This window comes from Giraffa tippelskirchi, chromosome 2 (assembly GCF_054371585.1).
Source record: "Giraffa tippelskirchi isolate mGirTip1 chromosome 2, T2T-mGirTip1v1.2.pri, whole genome shotgun sequence".
NCBI classification, from domain to species: domain Eukaryota; kingdom Metazoa; phylum Chordata; class Mammalia; order Artiodactyla; family Giraffidae; genus Giraffa; species Giraffa tippelskirchi.
The window spans coordinates 79061709-79083932 of NC_137276.1; the positions used below are offsets into that span (position 1 = coordinate 79061709).

Genomic DNA, 22224 nt, shown 5'->3' on the forward strand with positions numbered 1-22224 from the left:
ACATTGTACAGGAGGCAGTGATCAAGACCATCCTCAAGAAAAAGAAATGCAAAAAGGCAAAATGGTTGTCTGAGGAGGCCTTACAAATAGCTGATAAGAGAAGTGAAAGGAAAAGGAGAAAAAGAAAGATATACGCACTTGCATGTAGAGTTCCAAAGAACAGCATAGAGAGACAAGAAAGCCTTCCTCAGTGATCAATGCAAAGAAATAGAAGAAAACAACAGAATGGAAAAGACTAGAGATCTCTTTGAGAAAATCAGAGATACCAAGGGAACATTTCATGCAAAGATGAGCACAATAAAGGACAGAAACAGTATGGGCCTAACAGAAGCAGAAGGTATTAAGAAGAGGTGGCAAGAATACAAAGAAGAACTATATATAAAAAAAGATAACCATGATGGTGTGATCACTCACTTAGAGCCTGATATCCTGGAGTGCAAAGTCAAGTGGGCCTTAGGAAGCATCACTACGAACAAAGATAATGGAGGTGATGGAATTCCAGATGAGCTATTTCAAATCCTAAAACATGATGCTGTGAAAGTGCTGCACTCAACATGCCAGCAAATTTGGAAAACTCAGGAACGGCCCAAGGACTGGAAAAGGTCAGTTTTCATTCCAAACACAAAGAAAGGCAGTGCCAAAGAATTTTCAAACTACTGCACAATTGCACTCATTTCAATTGCACAATTTCATTGCCGCAAAGTAATGCTCAAAATTCTGCAAGCTAGGCTTCGAAGGACCTGAACTGAGAACTTCCAGATGTTGAAGCTGGATTTAGAAGAGGCAGAGGAACCAGAGATCAAATTGCCAACATCTGCTGGATCATAGAAAAAGCAAGAGAATTCCAGAAAAACATCTACTTCTGCTTCATTGACTATGCTAAAGACTTTGACTGTGTGGATCACAACAAACTGTGGAAAATTCTTAAGGAGATGGGAATAACAGACCATCTCACCTGCTTCCTGAGAAATCTGTATGCAGGTCAAGAAGCAACAGTTAGAACCGGACATGGAACAACAGACTGGTTCCAAATTGGGAAAGGAGTACGTCAAGACTGTATATTGTCACCCTACTTATTTACCTTATAGGCAGAGTATATCATGTGAAATGCCAGGATGGATGAAGCACAAGCTGGAAACAACACTGCTGGGGGAAGTATCAATAAGCTCAGATATACCACCCTAATGGCAGAAAGCAAAGAAAAACTAAAGAGCTTCTTGATGAAGGTAAAAATGGAGAGTGAAAAAGCTGGCTTAAAACTCAACATTCAAAAAACTAAGATCATGGCATCCGGTCCCATCACTTCATGGCAAACAGATGGGGAAACAATGGAAACAGTGACAGACTTTCTTTTCTTGGGCTCCAAAATCACTGCAGATGGTGACTGCAGCCATGAAATTAAAAGATGCTTGATCCTTAGAAGAAAAACTATGGTAAACCTAGACAGTGTATTAAAAAGCAGAGACATTACTTTGCCAACAAAGGTCTGTATAGTCAAAGCTATGGTTTTTCCAGGAGTCATGTACAAATATGACAGTTGGGACCATAAAGAAGGCTGAGCACCAAATAATTGATGCTTTTGAACTGTGGTTTTGGAGAAGACTCTTGAGAGTCCCTTGGCCTGCAAGGAGATCAAACCTGTCAATTCTAAAGGAAATCAACGCTGAATATTTACTGGAGTGACTGATGCTAAAGCTGAAGCTCCGATACTTTGGCCACCTGATGTGAAGAGCCAACCCACTGGAAAAGACCATGATGCTGGGAAAGATGGAAGACAGGAGACGGAAACAACAAAGGATCACACAGTTAGACAGCATCACCAACTCATTGTACATGAGTTTGAGCAAGCTCCAGGAGATGGTGAAGGACAGGGAAACCTGGCATGCTGCAGCCCACGGGGTTGCAAATTGTGGAACACAACTGAGAGACTGAACAACAACAAAATTTTATTAAGGTATGTCTTAGGACTATTCTAGGTACGTTTTCCCAGGTTTCCACTGGTCTCTTTGAATATGTGAAATAGGTCTTCATTCACTTTTGCAGTTTTCTTAGATCAGAAGTTAAAGAAACAGAAAGACACAAATTGAACAAATTAAGTCAAAAGGCTGGTTCTTTGAAAAAATTCACAAAAAAGGCAAATCACTGACTGATCTAATCAACAAACAAGTGGGAGAAATCGCAACTACACAAAATAAGAAATGATAAGGGAGAAGCAATCATTGAAACAAGGTGTATTATCTTAAAAGGCTATTTTTGCACAACTTGCTACAAACACATTTGGAAAAGAATAATAAATAATTTCTTGGGAAAATACAACTTATCAAAATATACCCTGGTAGAGACAGAAAATATAAACAGAAAAATTTCCACATAAGCAGCAGAAAATAGCAAGTTTGTCTAAGCAGTAGAATGAGCACCTCTAAAATTTTAATCTACATTCACAAAGTGTTGAAGTTTTGTAACCATGCTTTATCTTTCTCTATATAAAGCCTTCTTAACCATTAACTATTTTAAATTCAAATATCATGACCCATTACTCCAAATATGTCAGCATTCTATCCTCTAAGAATAAAAACATGGTCACATTCAAGGAAATTATACCTGGTAATATATTATATGTTATAAAGGCCATTCAAGAAGAGCAGCATCTCTGAAAATATAACATGCTTTTCACCTATATAAATCCCTTTCTTTCACTGTAAAATTCTCCAAAGGCAGAGTGTTTAATGAAATTGGTTTAATCAAAAATTTTTCTTTAAAAAATTTCCATACATTCTGAAATTTATCGATATGTTTCTTTGACTTGTTTTTTTCACTGTTTCCTAAATTCATCCATACTGTTGCACATAGATATATATCAAAAAGACCACTGTGAAAATATACCGTAATTTACATACTGATTCCCCTATTTGATGGATAGTCTGGTTGACTATCTAGTTTTTCTGTTATTATGAACAATACAGACATTCCTCTACACATCTGGTAACTACTTGGAAGTGTCTCTAAAGCAGTGCTACTCAAAAGAGGAGAGTTGCGTATGAATGCCAGTCAATATGATGTATGTAACAACTAGATGATAAGATAAATACACAGAGGGCAACCATTTAGAAACTTTCAGCTAGTCAATTACTCTAAGAAAGCCTCTTGGGACTTAAAATTGGAGTTGTTCTGAATCTACAGATCTTTTTAATGAGAAAAACGTTAACAATATTGAGCACTTGGATAATGACCATGTATAAAAGTATATATGTCAAGACATGAGACTATCTCTCTCCATTTATTTAGGTATTAAATTGCTCTCTGCAATGGTCTATAATGTTCAGTGAGGTCTTTAACATCTTTGCTAGATAGGGCAGCAAAAAAATATTTTTCATGCTATTGCAAATAAAACTGATCTTTGTATGCTGACTTTTCTCTTGCAACCTACATGCACTTAAAAGTTCTAGCCATTTTTTTATGATTCTACATAATTATCTTTTTGTGAATAGACAGTTCTACTTCTTTTTCCACTACTGCCTCCTTTTCTTTTTCTTTCTGATTGTACTAGCCAGATTACATTATGTTATTGAGTATAAGTGGACTACTTGTCTTGTTCCTGATATTGTTTAGGAAATTATTCAGTTTTAAAATATTAAGCACAACATTATCTGGTTTTCAATAAAAGGCCTTTTGTCTTATTTTCATTTGAGAGCCTTAATCTGAAATGAAAGCTGAATTTTGTTAAATGTTTTTCCTATATCTGTTGAAATTATCATACAAGCTTTTCTTTTATTTTTTTTTTTTAACATAAGTTTCCATGTTACTCTTTCCATACATTTCACCCGATCCTCCCCTCTCCCCATGTCCATAAGTCTATTCTCTGTCTGTTTCTCCACTGTTGCCCTGTAAATAAATTCTTAAGTACCATTTTTCTAGATTCCATATATATGTGTTAGAATACAGTATTTATCTTTCTCTTTCACTTCACTCTGTATAGTAGGTTTTAGGTTCATCCACCTCATTAGAACTGACTCAAATATGTTCCTTTTTATGGCAGAGTAATATTCTATTGTGTATATATACCACAACTTCTTTATCCATTCATCTGCCAATGGACATCTAGGTTGTTTCCATGTTCTAGCTATTGTAAATAATGCTGCAATGAACAATGGGATACATGTGTCTCTTTCAATTTTGGTTTCCTCAGGGTATATGCCTAGGATTGGGATTGCTGGGTCATATGGTGGTTTTATTCCTAGTTCTTTAAGGAATCTCCAAATGGTCTTCCATAGTAGCTGTATCAATTTACATTCCCACCAACAGTGCAAGAGGGTTCCCTTTTCTCCACACCCTCTCCAACATTTATTCTTTGTCGATTTTTTGATGAGGGCCATTTTAACCAGTGTGAGGTGATTGTAGTTTTGATTTGCATTTCTCTAATAATGTGTGATGTTGAGCATTTTTCATGCATTTGTTAGCCATCTGTATCTCTTCTTTGGAGAAATGTCTGTTTAGGTCTTTTCTCCACTTTTTGATTGGGTTATTTGTTTTTCTGGTATTGACTTAGTTGTATGAGCTGCTGGTATATTTTGGAAATTAATTCTTTGTCAGTTGTTTCATTTGCTATTATTTTCTCCCATTCTTGAGGGCTGTCTTTTCACCTTGCTTATAGTTTCCTTTGCTGTGCAAAAGCTTTTAAGTTTAATCAGGTCCCACTTATTTACTTTTTTTTTTTTTAATAAAAAAAACTTTTGTTTTTATTTCCATTACTCTAGGAGGTAGGTCATAGAGGATCTTGCTGTGATTTATGTCATCGAGTGTTCTGCCTATGTTTTCCTCTAAGAGTTTTATAGTTTCTGGTCTTACATTTAGGCCTGTAATCCATTTTTAATTTATCTTTGTGTACGGTGTAAAATTCTTTTACATGTAGCTGTCCAGTTTTCCCAGCACTATTGAAGAGACTGTCTTTGCCCCATTGTATATTCTTGCCTCCTTTTTCAAAAATCAGGTACCCGTAGGTGCATGGGTTTATTTCTGGGCTTTCTATCTTGTTTCATTGGTCAATATTTCTGTTTTTGTGCTAGTACCATACTGTCTTGATGACTGTAGCTTTGTAGTATAGTCTGAAGTCAGGAAGCTTGATTCCTCCAGCTCCATTCTTCTTTCTCAAGACTGCTTTGGCTATTCAGGGTCTTTTGTGTTTCCATATGAATTGTGAAATTTTTTATTCTAGTTCTGTGAAAAATGTCATTGGTAATCTGATATGGATTGCATTAAATCTGTAGATTGCATTTGGTAGTATAGTCATTTTCACAATATTGATTCTTCCTACCCAGGAACATGGAATATCTCTCCATCTGTTTATGTCATCTTTGATTTCTTTCATTAGTGTCTTATAATTTTTTTTGCATGCACATTTCTTTCATCTCTTTAGGTAAGTTTATTCCTAGATATTTAATTCTTTTTGTTGCAATGGTCAGAGAAGGCAATGGCACCCCACTCCAGTACTCTTGCCTGGAAAATCCCACGGAAGGAGAAGCCTGGTAGGCTGCAGTCCATGGGGTCGGTAAGAGTTGGACACGACTGAGCGACTTCACTTTTCACTTTTCCCTTTCATGCACTGGAGAAGGAAATGGCAACCCACGCCAGTATTCTTGCCTGGAGAATCCCAGGGACGGTGGAGCCTGGTGGGCTGCTGTCTATGGGGTCGCACAGAGTCAGACACGACTGAAGCGACTTAGCAGCAGCAGTTGCAATGGTGAACGAACTGATTTCTTAATAGCTCTTTCTGATTTTTCACTTTTAGTATATAGAAATGCAAGTGATTTCTGTGTATTGATTTTGTATCCTGCAACTTTGCTAAATTCACTGATTAGTTCTAGTAATTTTCTGATACTATCTTTAGAGTTTTCTATGTACAGTATCATGTTATCTGCAAACAGTGAGGGCTTTACTTCTTCTTTTCTGATCTGGATTCCTTTTATTTCTTTTTCTTCTCTGATTGCTTTAACTAGGATTTCCAGAACTATGTTGAATAACAGTGGTGAAAGTGGACACCCTTGTGTTGTTCCTGATCTTAGGGGGAATACTTTCAGTTCTTCACCATTGAGAATAATGTTGGCTGTAGACTTATCATATATACGGGCTGCCCTTGTGGCTCAGCTGGTAAAGAATCTGCCTGCAATGCGGGAGACCTGGGTTTGATCCCTGGGTTGGGAAGATCCCCTGGAGAAGGGAAAGGCTACCCACTCCAGTATTCTGGACTGGAGAATTCCATGGACTGTATAGTCCATGGGGTTGCAAAGAGTCAGACATGACTGAGAGACTTTCAGTTTCACTTTCACTATCACATATATGGCGTTTACTATGTTGAGGTAGGTTCCTTCTATGCCCATTTTTTGAAGAGTTTTAATCATAAATAGGTGCTGAATTTTGTCAAAAGCCTTTTCTGCATATATTGAGATAATCATATGGTTTTTATCTTTCAATCTGTTCGTATGGTGTATTACATTGATTGACTTCTGTATATTGAAGAATCCTTGCATCCCTGGAATAAACCCAACTTGATCATGGTATATGAGCTTCTAATGTGTTGCTGAATTTTGTTTGCTAAAATTTTGTTGAGGATTTTTACATCTATGTTCATCAGTGATACTGGCCTGTAGTTTTCTTTTTTGTGTTGTGTTTGTCTGGTTTTGGAATCAGGGTGATGGTGGCCTCTTAGAATGAGTTTGGAAGTGTTCCTTCCTCTGCAATTTTTTGAATGAGTTTTAGAAGGATAGGCATTAGCTCTTCTTTAAATGTTTGATAGAATTCTCCTGTGAAGCCACCATTTGGTACTGGGCTTTTGTTTTTTGGGAGATTTTTGAGAACAGCTTCCATTTCAGTGCTTGCAATTGGGTTGTTCATAATTTCTATTTCTTCCTGGTTCAGTCTTGGAAGATTGAACCTTCCTAAGAATCTATCCATTTCTTCCAGGTTATCCATTTTATTGCCATATAATTGTTCATAATAGTCTCTTATAATCCTTTGAATTTCTGCATCGTCTGTTGTAACCTCTTTTTCATTTCTAATTTTGTTGATTTGATTCTTCTCTTTTTTCCTTAATGAGTCTGGCTAAGGGTTTGTCAATTTTGTTTAACTTCTCAAAGAACCAGCCTTTAGTTTTATTAATCTTTATTACTGCTTTTTTCATTTATTTCTGCTTGGATCTTTATGATTACTTTCCTTCTACTAATTTTGGGGTTTTCTTCTTTTTCTTTTTCCAGTTGCGTTAGGTATAATGTTAGGTTATCTATTTGATGTTTTTCTTGTTTCTTGAGGTAGGATTGTATTGCTAGAAACTTCCCTCTTAGACCTGCTTTTGCTGCATCCCAAAGGTTTTGAGTTGTTGTGCTTTCATTGTCATTTGTTTCTAGAAATCTTTTGATTTCCCTTTTGATTTCTTCAGTAAACTGTTATTTTAGAAACATGTTGTTTAATCTCCATGTGTTTGTGTTTCTTACAGTTTTTTTCTTGTAATTTATACCTAGTCTCATAGTGTTGTGGTCAGAGAAGATGCTTGATACAATTTCAATTTTCTTAAATTTACTGAGGTTTGATTCATGACCCAAGATGTGGTCTATCCTGGAGAATGTTCCATGTGCACTTGAGAAGGTGTATTCTTCTGCATTTGGATGTAATGTCCCGAAGATATCAATGAGATCCATCTCATCTAATGTATCATTAGAGATTTGTGTTTCTTTATTAATTTTATGTTTTGGTGTGAGTCGGGTGTTAAAGTCTCCTACTATTATCGTGTTACTGTCAATTTCTCCTTTTATGTCTGTTAGTGTTTTCTTATGTATTGAGGTGCTCCTATGTTGGGTGCATAGATATTTACAATTGTTATGTCTTCCTCTTGGATGATCCCTTGGTCATTTTGTAGTGTCCTTCCTTATCTCTTGTAATCTTCTTTATTTTGAGGTTTATTTTGTCTGATATGAGGATTGCTACTCCACCTTTCTTTTGCTTCCCATTTGCATGGAATATATTTTTCCATCCTCTCACCTTCGGTGTATATGTGTCTTGAGGTCTGAAGTGGGTTTCTTGTAGACAGCATATATATGGGTCTTGTTTTTGTATCCATTCAGCCCATCTATGTCTTTTGGTTGGAGCATTTAATCCATTTACATTTAAAGTAATTATTGATATATATGTTCCTGTTGCCATTTTCTAATTGTTTGGGGTTCATTTTGTAGATCTTTTTTCTTCTGGTGTATTTCTTGACTATGTAAGTAAGTCCTTTAACATTTGTTGTAAAGCTGGTTTGGTGGTACTGAATTCTTTTTTGCTTGTCTGAAAACCTTTTTATTCCTCCATCAATTTTGAATGAGGTCTTTGCTGGGTACAGTAATCTTGGTTGTAGATTTTTTCCCTTTCAGTACTTTAAATATATCCTGCCATTCCCTTTTGGCCTGGAGAGTTTCTGCTGAAAGATCAGCTGTCAAGCATATGTTACCTGTTGCTTTTCCCTTGCTGCTTTTAATAGTCTTTGTGTTTAGTCTTTGTTAGTTTGATTACTGTGTCTTGGCGTGTTTCTCCTTGGGTTTATCCTGTTTGGGACTCTTTGTGCGTCTTGTAACTTGATTGACTATCCTTTTCCATGTTGGGGAAATTTTCAACTATAATCTCTTCAAAAAATTTCTCATACCCTTTCTTCTTCTCTTCTTCTGGGACCCCTATAATTCAAATGTTGGTGCATTTGATATGGTCCCAAAGGTCTCTGTGACTGTCCTCAGCTCTTTTCATTCTTTTTTACTTTACCCTGCTCTTCAGAAGTTATTTCCACTATTTCATCTTACAGCTCACTGATTCATTCTTCCGCTTCAGACAGTCTGCTATTAATTCCTTCTAGGGTACTTTCAATTTCAGTAATTGTGCTGTTTGTCTCTGTACGTTTATTCTTTAATTATTCTAGGTCTTTGTTAATTAATTCTTGTAATTTCTCCATTTTGTTTTCAAGGTTTTCAATCGTCTTTACTATCATTATTCTGAATTCTTTTTCAGGTAGTTTGCCTATTTCTTCTTCATTTATTTGGACCTCTGTGTTTTTAGTTTGTTCCTTCATTTGTATAGTATTTCTCTACCTTTTCATTATATTTTTTTTAACTTATTGTGTTTGAGGTCTTCCTTTCCCAGGCTTCAAGGTTGAATTCTTTCTTCCTTTTGGTTTCTGCCCTCCTAAGGTTGGTCCAGAGGTTTGTGTAAGCTAGGGTGAGATTTGTGCTGATTTTTTGTTTGTTTGTTTGTTTTTCCTCTGATGGGCAAGGCTGAGTGAGGTGGTAATCCTGTCTGCTGATGATTGGGTTTGTATTTTTGTTTTGTTTGTTGTTTAGATGAGGCGTCTTGCACAGGGTGCTACTGGTGGTTGGCTGATGCTGGGTCTTGTATTCAAGTGGTTTCCGTTCTGTGAGTTCTTACTATTTGATACTCCCTAGGGTTAGTTCTCTGGTAGTCTAGGGTCTTGGGAGTCAGTGCTCCCACTCTAAAGGCTCAGGGCTTGATCTCTTTCAGGAAAACTTTATTGATCCACAAATCTGACACTTGAAAATTCATGCTGCTGTTATGGCTCACAGATGATGTCAGGCTCTGTACAACAGAATTCTCCAAATAAAAGTCTTTCTTGGCCAGTAGGAAGTAAACAATCAAGAAACAGAGATCAGCTGAGATCTGCCTCATCTGAGCTTCAGAATAAACAGCAAACACAGTACAATAGTCCTATGGTCTCTTTGATAAGCTTTCCTATCTTCACCAAGTATCTGGAAATTTCATGATACAGTGAAGGCAGTGCTCAGATGAATATTTACAGCTATTAACACCTGTGGCACAGGAGGGCTCCCCAGCTCCTACTCCCTGAATCCTTTTCCTCCTCCACCCCTCCTCTTTCTCTCTCCCTCAGTCTCTGCCAGGCGTGCGTGGTGCCAGTTGGGCCTGACCTGACCAGAAAGAGAACAGGGTGGGAGGAGGTGGTGGCGGCGGTGACCACCGGCCACCGAAATTGCTTCCTTAATTTCTCTTTTTGATAGCCTGTTGTTAGTGTATAGAAATGCAACAAATTTTTATTAATTTTGTATCCTGCAACTTTACCAAATTCCTTGACGAGCTCTAATAACTTTTTGGCAGCACCTTTAGAATTTTCTATGTATAGTATTATGTCATCTGCAAACAATGATAGTTTTACTTCTTCCTTTCCAATTTACAGTCTTTGTATTTCTTTTCTTTTGTCTGACTGCTATGACTAGGACTTCCAATACTATGTTGAATAAAAGTGGTGAGAGAGTGAGCATCCCTGTCTTGTTCCTGATCTTAGAGGAAATGCTTTTAGCTTTTTACCACTGAATAATGATGTTAGCTGTTGCTTTATCATCTATGACCCTCTATACACACTCTGCTGAGAGTTTTACTGTAAATGGATGTAGAATTTTGTCAAAAGCATTCTGCACCAAATGAAATAAACATATCTCTATAATGTTTTGCAACAGTTTGAGAAGGGTAAATGTTAACTCCTCTCTTAAACAGTTTGCAGTATTCACCTGTGAAGTCATCTGGTCCTGGACTTTTGCTTTTTAAGATTTAAAAAAAAAATACTGATTCAATTTCATTACTGGTAGGTACAAAATATTATCTAAAGTATTTATTTGTTTTTAAATTATAAGACATACAAAGAAACAGGAAATTTCCACCTATACTGGGGAAACAGCAAACAACAGAAACTGTTTGTGAGAGGATCCAGATATGGGACTTAGCAGACCTTACAGCAGCTATTATAAATATGTTCAAAAACTACCAAGCTTAAGGAAGTAAATATTAGTATGAAGGCAGATCATCACATACAGAGTTAGAATAAAGAGACAAATAAAAATTCTAGATTTTAAAATTATAATAACTGCAACCGAAATTCACTGGAAGGATTCAATAGTAGATTGATGCTTACAGGAAGAAGAATTAGTGAAAGTGAAGATAGCTCAACCAACAAAATGCAATCTAAGGAACAGAGAGAGAAAAAATAAAGAATAAAGCCTCAAATAAGTGAAGGACACCACTAACTGCATTAACATTCACAATGGAAGTACCAGAAGGAAAGGAAAAAGACCAAGGAGCAAAAAAAGTATTCAATGAAATGATGGCAAAAATTTGGCAAATGTAAAGAAAAACATTAATCTGCAAATTCAACAAGATGAACTCCAAGTGGGATAAACACAGAGATGCATCATAGCAAAAATATTTAAGAAACAAAGACAAAACTTTAAAAGCAACAAGAGAAACACAACTATTAGCATACAAGGAACTCCAATAAGATTAACACTTGACTTCTCATCTGAAACAACCGAGTCCAGGACGTGGATGACATGTTCAATGTGCTGGAGGATAATATGTTCTAGTTCTAACTTTTTAGCGGAACCTCCATACTGTTTTCCATAGTGGTTAAACCAATTTACATCTTAACCAACGGTGTACAAGTGTTCCCTTTTCTCCACATCCTCGCCAACATGTTATTATCTCTTATCTTCTTGCTGCCAGCCATTCCAACTGGTGTGATGTGATATCTCACTGTGCTTTTGATTTGCATTTCCCTGATGATTAGTGATGCTATCTTTTCAGGTACCCGTGGCATTAAAAATGCTATTTCTATAACTCATTAAGATGCATTATTTTTCCATTACTATACTCTCAGCTCTTACGAGTACAGCAGGTACTCAAAAATTATTTGAGTCAAAAAAATGAGTGTATGAAAGAATAGCTAACAGCAGCATGAATACAGAGCAATGGAGAGTGTAAGCTGAGTAACTGAAACTGCTTTGAGAATCACAGAGTAACCAAGGAAAACAACAATAAAATGAGTTGGGCGAAAATTGGATTATTGGCAAATATAAGAATGATAAATATTCAAAAGGTGAATCAAAAAAAGAACATTTTTAATAAGAGTGGTATCTGGAGACTTCATTCAAAAAATAGTATTTTAAGTCACTTCTAAGTATTAGGACCTCTAAAGTGGTATTCTTAAAAAAAAAAATTTCAAAGTTGTCAACCTCTAGACTAATCAGAGGAAGATAATAAATTCCCTGATGTTCACTTGTTCAATACACATTAACTCACCTGAGAAGCTTCGGCTTGGGAATTCTTCCTCCAATATCCATGGCTCTTCTCCTTGCTCCAGCCTGAAGATCACCTCTGGTTTGGTAATACAATACCCTGTCAAAGTGAAATAATTTATGATGTGGACTGGGTGGCTTAGATTTCAGGGCCTCTGAAACAGGAGAAAGCTTCTAGAGCTGCTCAACGAAGGTGCCATTGAACATTTCACTGGAGAAGCAAACACAAGTATCTTCCTGGTGCCCCAAAGCGTCCTAAAAACATTGAGTCTTAAATTCCAATCTTAAATATCATTAAACTTCACCTGATGTCCATAAGCTTCTTAATTAAAAGAATTTTTTTGTTACAACTTTGTGGCCAAAATGAGCCCTACAAAGAGGGTCTGATTTAATACACACATGCATGTATTATTACTTTATGCTTTAGTCCATTTGGGCTGTTGTAACAGAATACCATAGACCAGGTGGCTTTAAAAACAGAAATTTACTTCTCACAGTCTGGAAGCTGGGAACTCGGAGATCAAGGTGCCAGCATGGTCAGAATCTGGTGCAGCCTCTCTTCCTGGTTTGCAGATAGCTACCCTTTTGCTGTGTCCTCACAAGGTGGAAAACACCAAAAGATCCCTTTTCTTCTCCTGTTTTTATAAATGCATTAATCCCACCATGAGGATCTAATAATTCAATCTAACCCTACTTGAGGATTGGGGTTTAAAAGAATTTTTAAATGCCATTTAGAATTACATAATAAACCAACCTTACCCACTGAGACAAGGTTCCTGTAGTTCTCCAGCATTACATCTCTATACAAGGACCTTTGAGTTGAGTCCAGGTGCTGCCACTCCTCCTGGGTAAAGCCCACAGTCACATCCTTAAAGGATACTGATCCCTGGAATTTTTGTTCAATCTGAAATATTCAGAATTAAGATGAGATGGAAAAGATGTATGGAAGCAAATCCCTACCATGATTATTATTTACAGATTATCAAACTGGTTTGCAAAATGTTCCTTTTGCTTTATACTCTGGGAGAACAAGAGAAATCATAGTAGAAATATTCTGTAAGCCAATTTGCATTAATTATTAATTCTCAAGTTTCCACAATGGATCTAGAACTATTCTAGTTCTTGGAACTATTAAGATTAGCAAAAACCATCCTATATTCCAGAAGCATATAATCTGGTAAGAAAACATGCAGTAATATGTTACAAGTACTGTGGTTAAAGTACACACTCAATAGATTAATGTAAATAAGAAGCAAAACTACTTCTGTTTTCAGCTTCACTGAGGAAGAACAGCTATTGAATAAAGAGTAACACCATGTTCTTCATGAATATAGGGCCACTGCACAAGCAAAGGCTAGGGCCCTCTAACATCCTCAGCAAATGAGTAACAAGGCAGACAGCACAGGAGTTGAGATAAGAAAAAAGCCCACAGAGGTACTCAAGGAATGCACTATAGAGTAACTTTAGACCAGCAGACTCCAAAGTATGTGATCACTTTCCACCTTAAAGAATACTTTTGAACACTACACAAGTTTGTCTACAACCACAGAAATAAACTAACAAGAAATTTATTACAAACTTTATTCTTATTTATACTTAAGAATGTAGGTAAAATCTAGTATGCTATTTCACTACAATACATATCTTAGGTTCTAATTCTTCCATTCAGAGACAATAATTAGGATGTGCAGCAGATGACACAGGAGAAGATAGTCAACTAAATTGTTTTTGATGTCATCCAGAGTGGAAAAAAAAAAAAAGAAGAAGAAGGGCATGTCAACCTACTCCAGCAGAGAAGCCTGGCAGGCTACAGTTCACGGGATCGCAAAGAGTTAGATACGACTGAGCACCTAACACAACACGAGTGCATGTCTCTACTTTAGGCATCATTGTTGCAGAGACAGAGCTGCCAAAGGAGAGATTCAACAGTGTACTGAAAATACATGACTAAGTTTTTATTTCAGACCAATTCTGTTTTTAAAAAGGAAATGGAAAGCAAAAGGACAAAACAACCCACTTACATAAACTTGAAACTTAGATGCAAATAGTGAAGTGCAAGCCTCTCAAGTTGTGTGCAACACTTTGCAACCCCATGGACTGTACAGTCCATGGAATTCTCCAGACCAGAATACTGGAGTGGGTAGCCTTTCCCTTCTCCAGGGGATCTTCCCAACCCAGGGACTGAACCCAGGTCTCCTGTGTCTCCTGAATTGCAGGCAGATTCTTTACCATCTGAGCCACAAGGAATCTCAAAAGGTTTAGAGATTAGATGCAAGTTCAACATAACACAGAATATTAAAATTTTTAAAGGTACAACAAACAGCAGGTATGAAAAATATAAGTCTTTACAAAAAATATATGAAGGAAAATAAGAAGACCAAATAAATAGAAGGATGTAAGAAATTCCTGGATAGACAGGCTCAGTATTATAAAAATATCAATTCTCTCCATGCTGATATAAAAATTCACAGCAATTGCAAAAAAAATTCCAGACAAGCTAATTCTAAAATATGTGAAAATGCAAAGGGTAAAAATACACAAAACAATCTTAAAGAAAAATTAAGCCATAAGGAGTACCATACATCAAGTAGAATATATTATCAATGTATCATAATTAAAATATTGTGATACAGAAACAAGAATTTTCAAATGCATCAATAGAATGGAAGAGTCCAAAATCTATGTATGTCACTAGATTTTTGACAAGGGAAACAGGACAATCATTTCAATAAATAGTGTGTTTAATTATAGTGAGCATTTACTGCTATCTTAACTGTAAACATAAATCCATTTTAGACAGTATACAGATCTAAATTTGAAAAGTAAAACAATAAGAATATTAGCAAATACCATAAAAAATAACTTCATGACACTAAGAATAAGCAAAGACTTCTTAAATAGGATGCAAATCACATTAATAATTCTACAATATTAAGATCCTACCCTTACCAAAAGACAGAAAGAAAATAAAAGTAGAACACAAAGTGGAAAGTGACATTTGGAACACATATATCTGACAAAGAAGTCCTATCTCTAATACAGAAAGACTTTTTTTTAATTAAAGAGGACAAAAATGCAGGCCATCTTGGTAACAAACCTGACAGCAAATCTCTCAATAGAAACTATGAAAGTGAGAAGACACTGGATAAAAATTTGAATGGGCAACTTGCAAATAAGAAAATAAAAATGGAATGTCATTTTAAAAGAGCTAGGAAAAATGTCACCAGAAAATTCTAAATCCAGAAATAATATTCTTCTAAAATGAATATATTTTCCACATAAAGGTTGAAAAAATTATCAGTAATACACACAAGTCAAGAAATACTACAGTAAGGAAAATGATATCTGATGGAAACACAAAACTTCAGGAAGAAATAAAGAAAACTGAAAATGGAATTTAAAGTAACAAATAATGTCTTTTGGAATCTATGAAAAACACTGAAAGTAAAATACATCAAAACACTAGTAACAGGATAATTAAAGTTAAACTGCTTAAAGATTCTGGTACTGTCTGTTGAAGAGGTAAAGCACTAACTTAAGGTAAATGAAAGTAAGAATTTTGTAAAGGAAAAGTTCAACTCCTCTGTTTTACTCTACTTAGATCACCAAATTAGTGGGAGCTTTTCCCATCCCAAGCAATTAACTCAATTCTGACACTACAGCATCAGGTTCCAGGCTCAGTTCCATGTGACACCATTCCTACTTCAGAAACCAACTGCAAACCCAGTGTATCTAACCACTGGATAAAAATCAAGGCTCCCACACCCTCTTTGTTCAGTTCAACAATCTGACAGAGTGGCTCACAAAACACAGAAAAATAATTTACTTACTAGATTAATGGGTTAATATAAAAGGATACAACTCAGAAACATCCAGATGCAAGAGATACACAAAGCAAGGATGGGTAAAAGGGTACAAAACTTTCATGCTCTCTCAGAGTTCACTACCTTCCCAATAATACCTCCACATGTTCAACAACCTAGAAGCTCTCTGAATCCCGTAAGTTCACAGATTTTTATATGGAGATTACATTACATATGCAAGACTGATCAAATCAGTGGTCAACGGTGGCTAATTCAGCCTCCAGCCACTCACTCCTCCTCAGAGGTTGGGAGGTGGGGCTGAGAATTCCAACCCTCTAATCATATGGTTGGTTCTCCTGGTACTCAGTACCTCATTCTTAGAGACATTTCAAAAGTCATTTCATAAACATAAACTCAGGTATGTTTGAAACAAACAACACCATCTTAATTATTCTGGAGCTATTTTAGGAACTAGGAAGAAAATATTATAACAACAGATTTCCCTATAGCTTGTATCACTTAAGATACTATTAGTTTTAGGAGCTAAGTTAAGAAACCCTGTAGGAGAATCAACATACATATTTATTATAATAACAATATCACAAATGAAAATTGTAGTATCTAGAGTAAAAACTAAAAAAATATGAAACTATATAACTTAAAAGCTACTAGATGCAAAAAGAAAAATGCCTATCAAAAGGAGAATGGGGAAGATGGCAGAGGAGTAAGATGGGGACATCACCAGCCTCCCCACAAATACATCAAAAACTCATCAAGATGTGGAACAACTCCTACAAAGCATCCTCTAGGTGACAGCAGAAGAGCCCAGTCTCACAGAGGGACAGGCTAAGCTCCCTGAAATGAGGTAGAAGAAAGGATGGAGACATAAAAAGGGAAAAGACCGGGACCTCCCTCGTGGCCCAGTGACTAAGATGCTGTGCTCCCAATGCAGGGGGCCCGGGTTCCAATCCCTGGTCCAGGAACTAGATCCCACATGCTGCAATTAAAATATCCCTCGAGCAGTCAAATAAATAACAATAATTTTTTTTTTTTTAAAGGAAAAGACAGAGAACTTCTGGGCAGGAGCTTATGCCCCTAGGGAGGGAGGGAGCCCTGAAACAGCAAAGTCCCGGTGCACAGGGAAACATCCCTCATAGGGGGGCCCAAGGGCAAGCTTCAAAGTTTGGGAAAACTAGGCAAAGCAGGGACTTAGAAGGCAGTAAACAGAGAAAACTGCTCTTCTCAGCCTGTTAACAGCTCATTGACTGTGGCCCCAAACAGACAGCAAGCTTGGGGAACCGAGGGTGGTGCGGCATACAAGCCCAGCCAGCACACAGCCCTTGCAGCACAGAGGGCTGGCTCACATAGCTGAGTATGATGAGATGGACAAACTCAGCCAGTGCACACAGCCCTTGAAGCAGAGGGCGGGCCCACATGGCCTAGTGTGACGTGGCAGACAAACACAGCTGGCGCAGAGTGGGACCAGGGCACCGATAGATGGGAGGAATACAAACTTCGGCAAGTGTACACAACCCTCCTGTCACAGCTGAAAGGACACATAACACTCGTGACAGAGAGGGCAAGGGGGTGAGATGAAACAAGTGCACATAAAACCCCGCAACGCAGGGTACACCCACGGGAACTGAGACAAGTGCACACAAGGAAGCAAAGGGCAGGCCTGGGGAGCCAAAACAAGTGCACACAAGCCCCGTGACACAGATGGTAAGCTCAGGGGCCGGAGGGAAGCCCACACAAGTCACCGTGATGTAGAAGGCACAAGAAAAGATCCACACAAGCACCTACCTAGCAAGCTTAACCAGCAACGCAGGGCAGGACAGGGGAACAGAAGCACCATTTCATGATCTCAGGGACAGGTAAGGGGCTGGTGACACTGCATATATGCTGAGAGGGTCACTTTGAAGCAGCTGCAGAAATACACGCACCTAACACCATGAAAGCTAGAACGACTGCCCAAAGGCATACTGAACCCACAGACACTCCAAAACCTACTACTGGACACTTCAGAGAGATGAGATCCAGCTCCATCAATTGTAACATAAGCACAAGCTTCCCCAACCAGGAAAACATCACAGGACACTAACCCAACCCCATCCAGAGGGCCAGACTCCATAACCAAGAACTACAACCTTGAGAACCTTTTTAAAATGTTTCTTTTTTCTTTTTCTCTTATAAATCACACTGTTTATTCTCCCAACGTATCTCCACCATCATACTAGCCTTTAGCAGTGCTGTGGAGTTTTCCTCTCTTTTTCTTGTTATAGAAATGAAAAAAATCATTTTAAGATTCTTCCTTTTTATAAACCACAGTGTTTATTCCCCATCATATTTCTACCTTCACATTAGCCTTTTGCGGTGCTGTGGAGTTTTCCTTGTTACAGAAAAAAATTCATTTAAAGATTTTTTTCTTTTTTTCTTATAAATCACACAGTTTATTCCCCCTACATATTTCTACCTCCAAAAGATAAATATTGGTTGGGTGGTTTGGAGCTTTCCTCTTTGTGTTTGTCAAAAAAAAGAAAGAAAAAAATTCATTTTAAGATCTTTTTTTTCTTTTTCTCCTCTTTCACTTTTTTTTTTTATTGATAAGTGTTTTGGATTTTGTTTTTTATATATTCCACTGTTTTTCCTATAGTTCTATACCAGCTATAACTATTCCTGAATATATATAAATCTTTTCCACATATGTCTATTCATCTTTCTTTTCTATTTTTCTTTTCTCTCTTTTTTAAATCTCATTTCCACCTCCTTCTTTTCTCTTTTCCCTTTCTTCTATTTTTTCTCTCTTTTTTTCTTATTCTCCCTTTTTTCCTTCCCTCTCTCTTCTTTCACGAAGTAAGTTACATTGTTGAGCTCTCTATGCTATATTCCCCTGTGCTCATGCTCAGATTTCCAGATTGAGCACTAGCTAACTCTGCTTTCAATTGGATGATATCACCTCTGGTTTCCCTTGCTCACCAAGTCAATCTCCTGTACTCTTCTTTAGAACACTTCGGTTATAACTGTATGTGTGGAAGTGTGTGTGTATATGTCCCAGTATTTCTGTAATTGCCTGCTTGATTTCCTCCTACTAGAACACAGGCACAAATCATCCCTAACAAGAAATTGACACAAACCACCCAACCAACATTTCCCTCTGAGGGCAAAAATCAAAAGAAAGAAGTAATACAATCCTAAAGCCTCGGAAAAGGAGACCTCAAGTGGAGCAAGTTAGAAGGAAAAAAAAAAAGATGAAAAGACAGAGAAACACAGCACAAATGAAAGAGCAAGGTAGAAACTCATAAGACCAAATAAACAAAGAGCAAATAAGTAATCTCCCTGAAAGAGAATTCAGAATAATGATAGTAAAGATGCTCCAAGGACTTGAAAATATAATGGAGAAAATGCAAGAAGCATTCAACAGTTAATAGAATCACCAAGGACATAGAAGAAATAAAGAATAAGCAAACAGAGATGAATAACACAATTACTGAAATTAAAAGTACTCTAGAAGGAACTAATAGCAGAATAACTGAGGCAGAGGAACAGATAAGTAAGCTGGAAGATAAAATGGTGGAAAAAACTTCTGAAGAGCAGAATAAAGGGAAAGGAATGAAAAGAATTGAGGATAGCCTCAGAGACCTTTGGGACAATATTAACTACACCAACATTCGAGTTATAGGGGTCCCAGAGGAAGAAGAGAAAAAGAAAGGCACTGAGAAAATTCTTGAAGAAATTATAGTTGAAAATGTCCCCAACATGGGAAAGGAAATAGTCAATCAAGTCCAAGAAGCCCAGAGAGTCCCTTACAGGTTAAATCCAAGGAGAAACACATCGAGACACATATTAATCAAGCTAACAGAGATTAAGCACAAAGAAAGAATATTAAAAGCAGCAAGGGAAAAGCAACAAGTGACATACAAGGGAAAACCCGTCCGATTAACAGCACATCTTTCAGCAGAAACTCTACAGGTCAGAAGGGAATGGCAAGATATATTTAAAGTACTGAAAGAGAAAACCTACAACCAAGATTACTATACCCAGCAAAGACCTCATTCAAAATTGATGGAGAAATCAAACTCTTTATGGAAAAGCAGAAGTTAAGAGAATTCAGCACCAACAAACCAGCCTTGCCAACAAATGCTAAAGGGACCTACATAGGCAGTAAACATAAGAGAAAGGAATGACCTACAAAAACAAACCCAATACAATCAAGAAAATGCCAATAGGAAGGTATGTATCAATAATTACCTTAAATGTAAACAGATTAAATGCACCAACCAAAAGACACAGATTGACTGAACAGATAAAAAAACAAGACCCATATATATGCCGCCTACAGGAGACCCACTTCAGACCTAGAGACACATACAGACTGAAAGTGAAAGGATGGAAAAAGATATTCCATGTGAATGGAAAACAAAAGAAAGCTGGAGTGGCAATCCTTATTTCAGACAAAATAGACTTTAAAATAAAGAATATTGTAAGAGACAAAGAATTGAGAGGGTAACAGGCAGGAAGGCCAGGGGTCTCCAAATGGAGGAAATAGGCTGCAAGTGTCAGACATTTTTATCTCTCCCTTAAGCAGCAGGAAGAAACAAACTACGAGTGTCAGAATTTTTTCTTCTCTATACAAAATTCAAAGGTTTCTCTTAAAATTCTGTGTTGCCATAATGACAGCCGGTTCCACCTGAACTTTTCTCAAAACTTGAGCTAACCAATGAGTTTTTCTTATGGAAATGTTTTTCTTAAGTTTATGTTAATGAAACTATATATTTGCTTTGGAATTTGCCTTTCTTCAAAATGGTTCCACCTACGACTAACAGACTAACTTTTTATCTTTTCTCAAACCCTGGGCTGATAATAGCTCAACAAACCGGTATTCATATCAATTGTTTTATGGCTGTGGGATGACATACCTCATTCTATCCTATCTCGAAAAAGCATACTGTGGGAAAGGAGCCTGATGAAACTCCCTTAGCCTTGAGGCGTCTCTCTTATCTAATTAATAGCTTTCTAACAGACATGAAACAGCTTGCTAAAAAACTAGCAAAGGGGCACTCTTTCTGCATTCTTCTGATGTCTGTGTCAGAAGCTTTGTCTATCTCTTTTGTACTTTAATGAAACTTTATTACACAAAAGCTCTGAGCAATCAAGCCTCGTCACTGGCCTCGAATTGATTTCCTCTCCTTCGGAGGCCAAGAATCCCAGCATCTTTCACAGATCAACAACCTTTCAGAAGGACACTACATAATGATCAAGGGATCAATCCAAGAAGAAGATGTAACAATTGTAAATGTCTATGCACCCAACATAGGAGCACCTCAATACATAAGCAAACGCTAACAGTCATAACAGGAGAAATCAACAGCAACACAATAATAGTAGGAGGCTTTAACACCCCACTTTCACCAATGGACAGATCATGAAAACAGAGAAATCAATAAGGAAACACAAAGCTTAAATGAAACAATAGACCAAATGGACCTAATTGGTATCTTCAGAGCTTTCCATCCAAATGAGGAAGAATACACTTTCTTCTCAAGTGCACATAGAACATTCTCCATAATAGACCACATCCTGGGCCATGATCAAGCCTCAGTAAATTTAAGAAAATTGAAATTGTATCAAGTATTTTCTCTGACCACAATGCTATGAGACTAGATACTAACTACAGGAAAAAAACAGCAAAAAACACAAACTCATGGAGATTAAACAATACATTACTAAATAACAAAGAGGTTACTGAAGAAATAAGAAAGGTAATCAAAAGATTCCTAGAAACAAATGACAATGAAAACACGATGACCCAAAACCTATGGGATTCAGCAAAAGCAGTTCGAAGAGAGAAGTTTACACTGATACAATCATACCTCAAGAAACAAGAAAAGCATCAAATAGACAGTCTAACTCAACATCTAAAGCAGCTGGAAAAAGAAGAACCAAAACCCCCCAAAGTCATCAGAAGGAAGGAGACTGTAAAAATCAGAGCAGAAATAAATGAAAAAGAAATGAAGGAAACAATACCAAAGATTAATAAAATTAAAAGCTAATTCTCTGAGACGATAAACAAAATTGACAAACCCTTAGCCAGACTCATCAGGAATAAAAGGGAAAAAAATAAAATCAACAGAATTATAACTGAAAAAGGAGAGGTTACAACAGACAACCCAGAAATACAAAGGATCATAAGAGAATATTATGAGCAACTATATGCTAATAAAACAGACAACCTAGAGGAAATGACCAGATACTTAGAAAAGATCAGCCTTCCAAGACTGAACCAGGAAGAAATAGAAATTATGAACAAC

The 22224-nt window shown here is 36.9% G+C and overlaps 1 protein-coding gene across 1 annotated transcript in view; it reads right to left on the minus strand.

Moving 5' to 3' along the window:
• Positions 1-22224, minus strand: part of LOC145538005 (uncharacterized) — a 40216-nt gene that overhangs the window by 5143 nt on the left and 12849 nt on the right. The window contains 2 exon segments of the mRNA XM_081569206.1: positions 12108-12213; positions 12873-13017. Of these exon segments, the coding sequence (XP_081425332.1) occupies positions 12108-12213; positions 12873-13017 (251 nt within the window).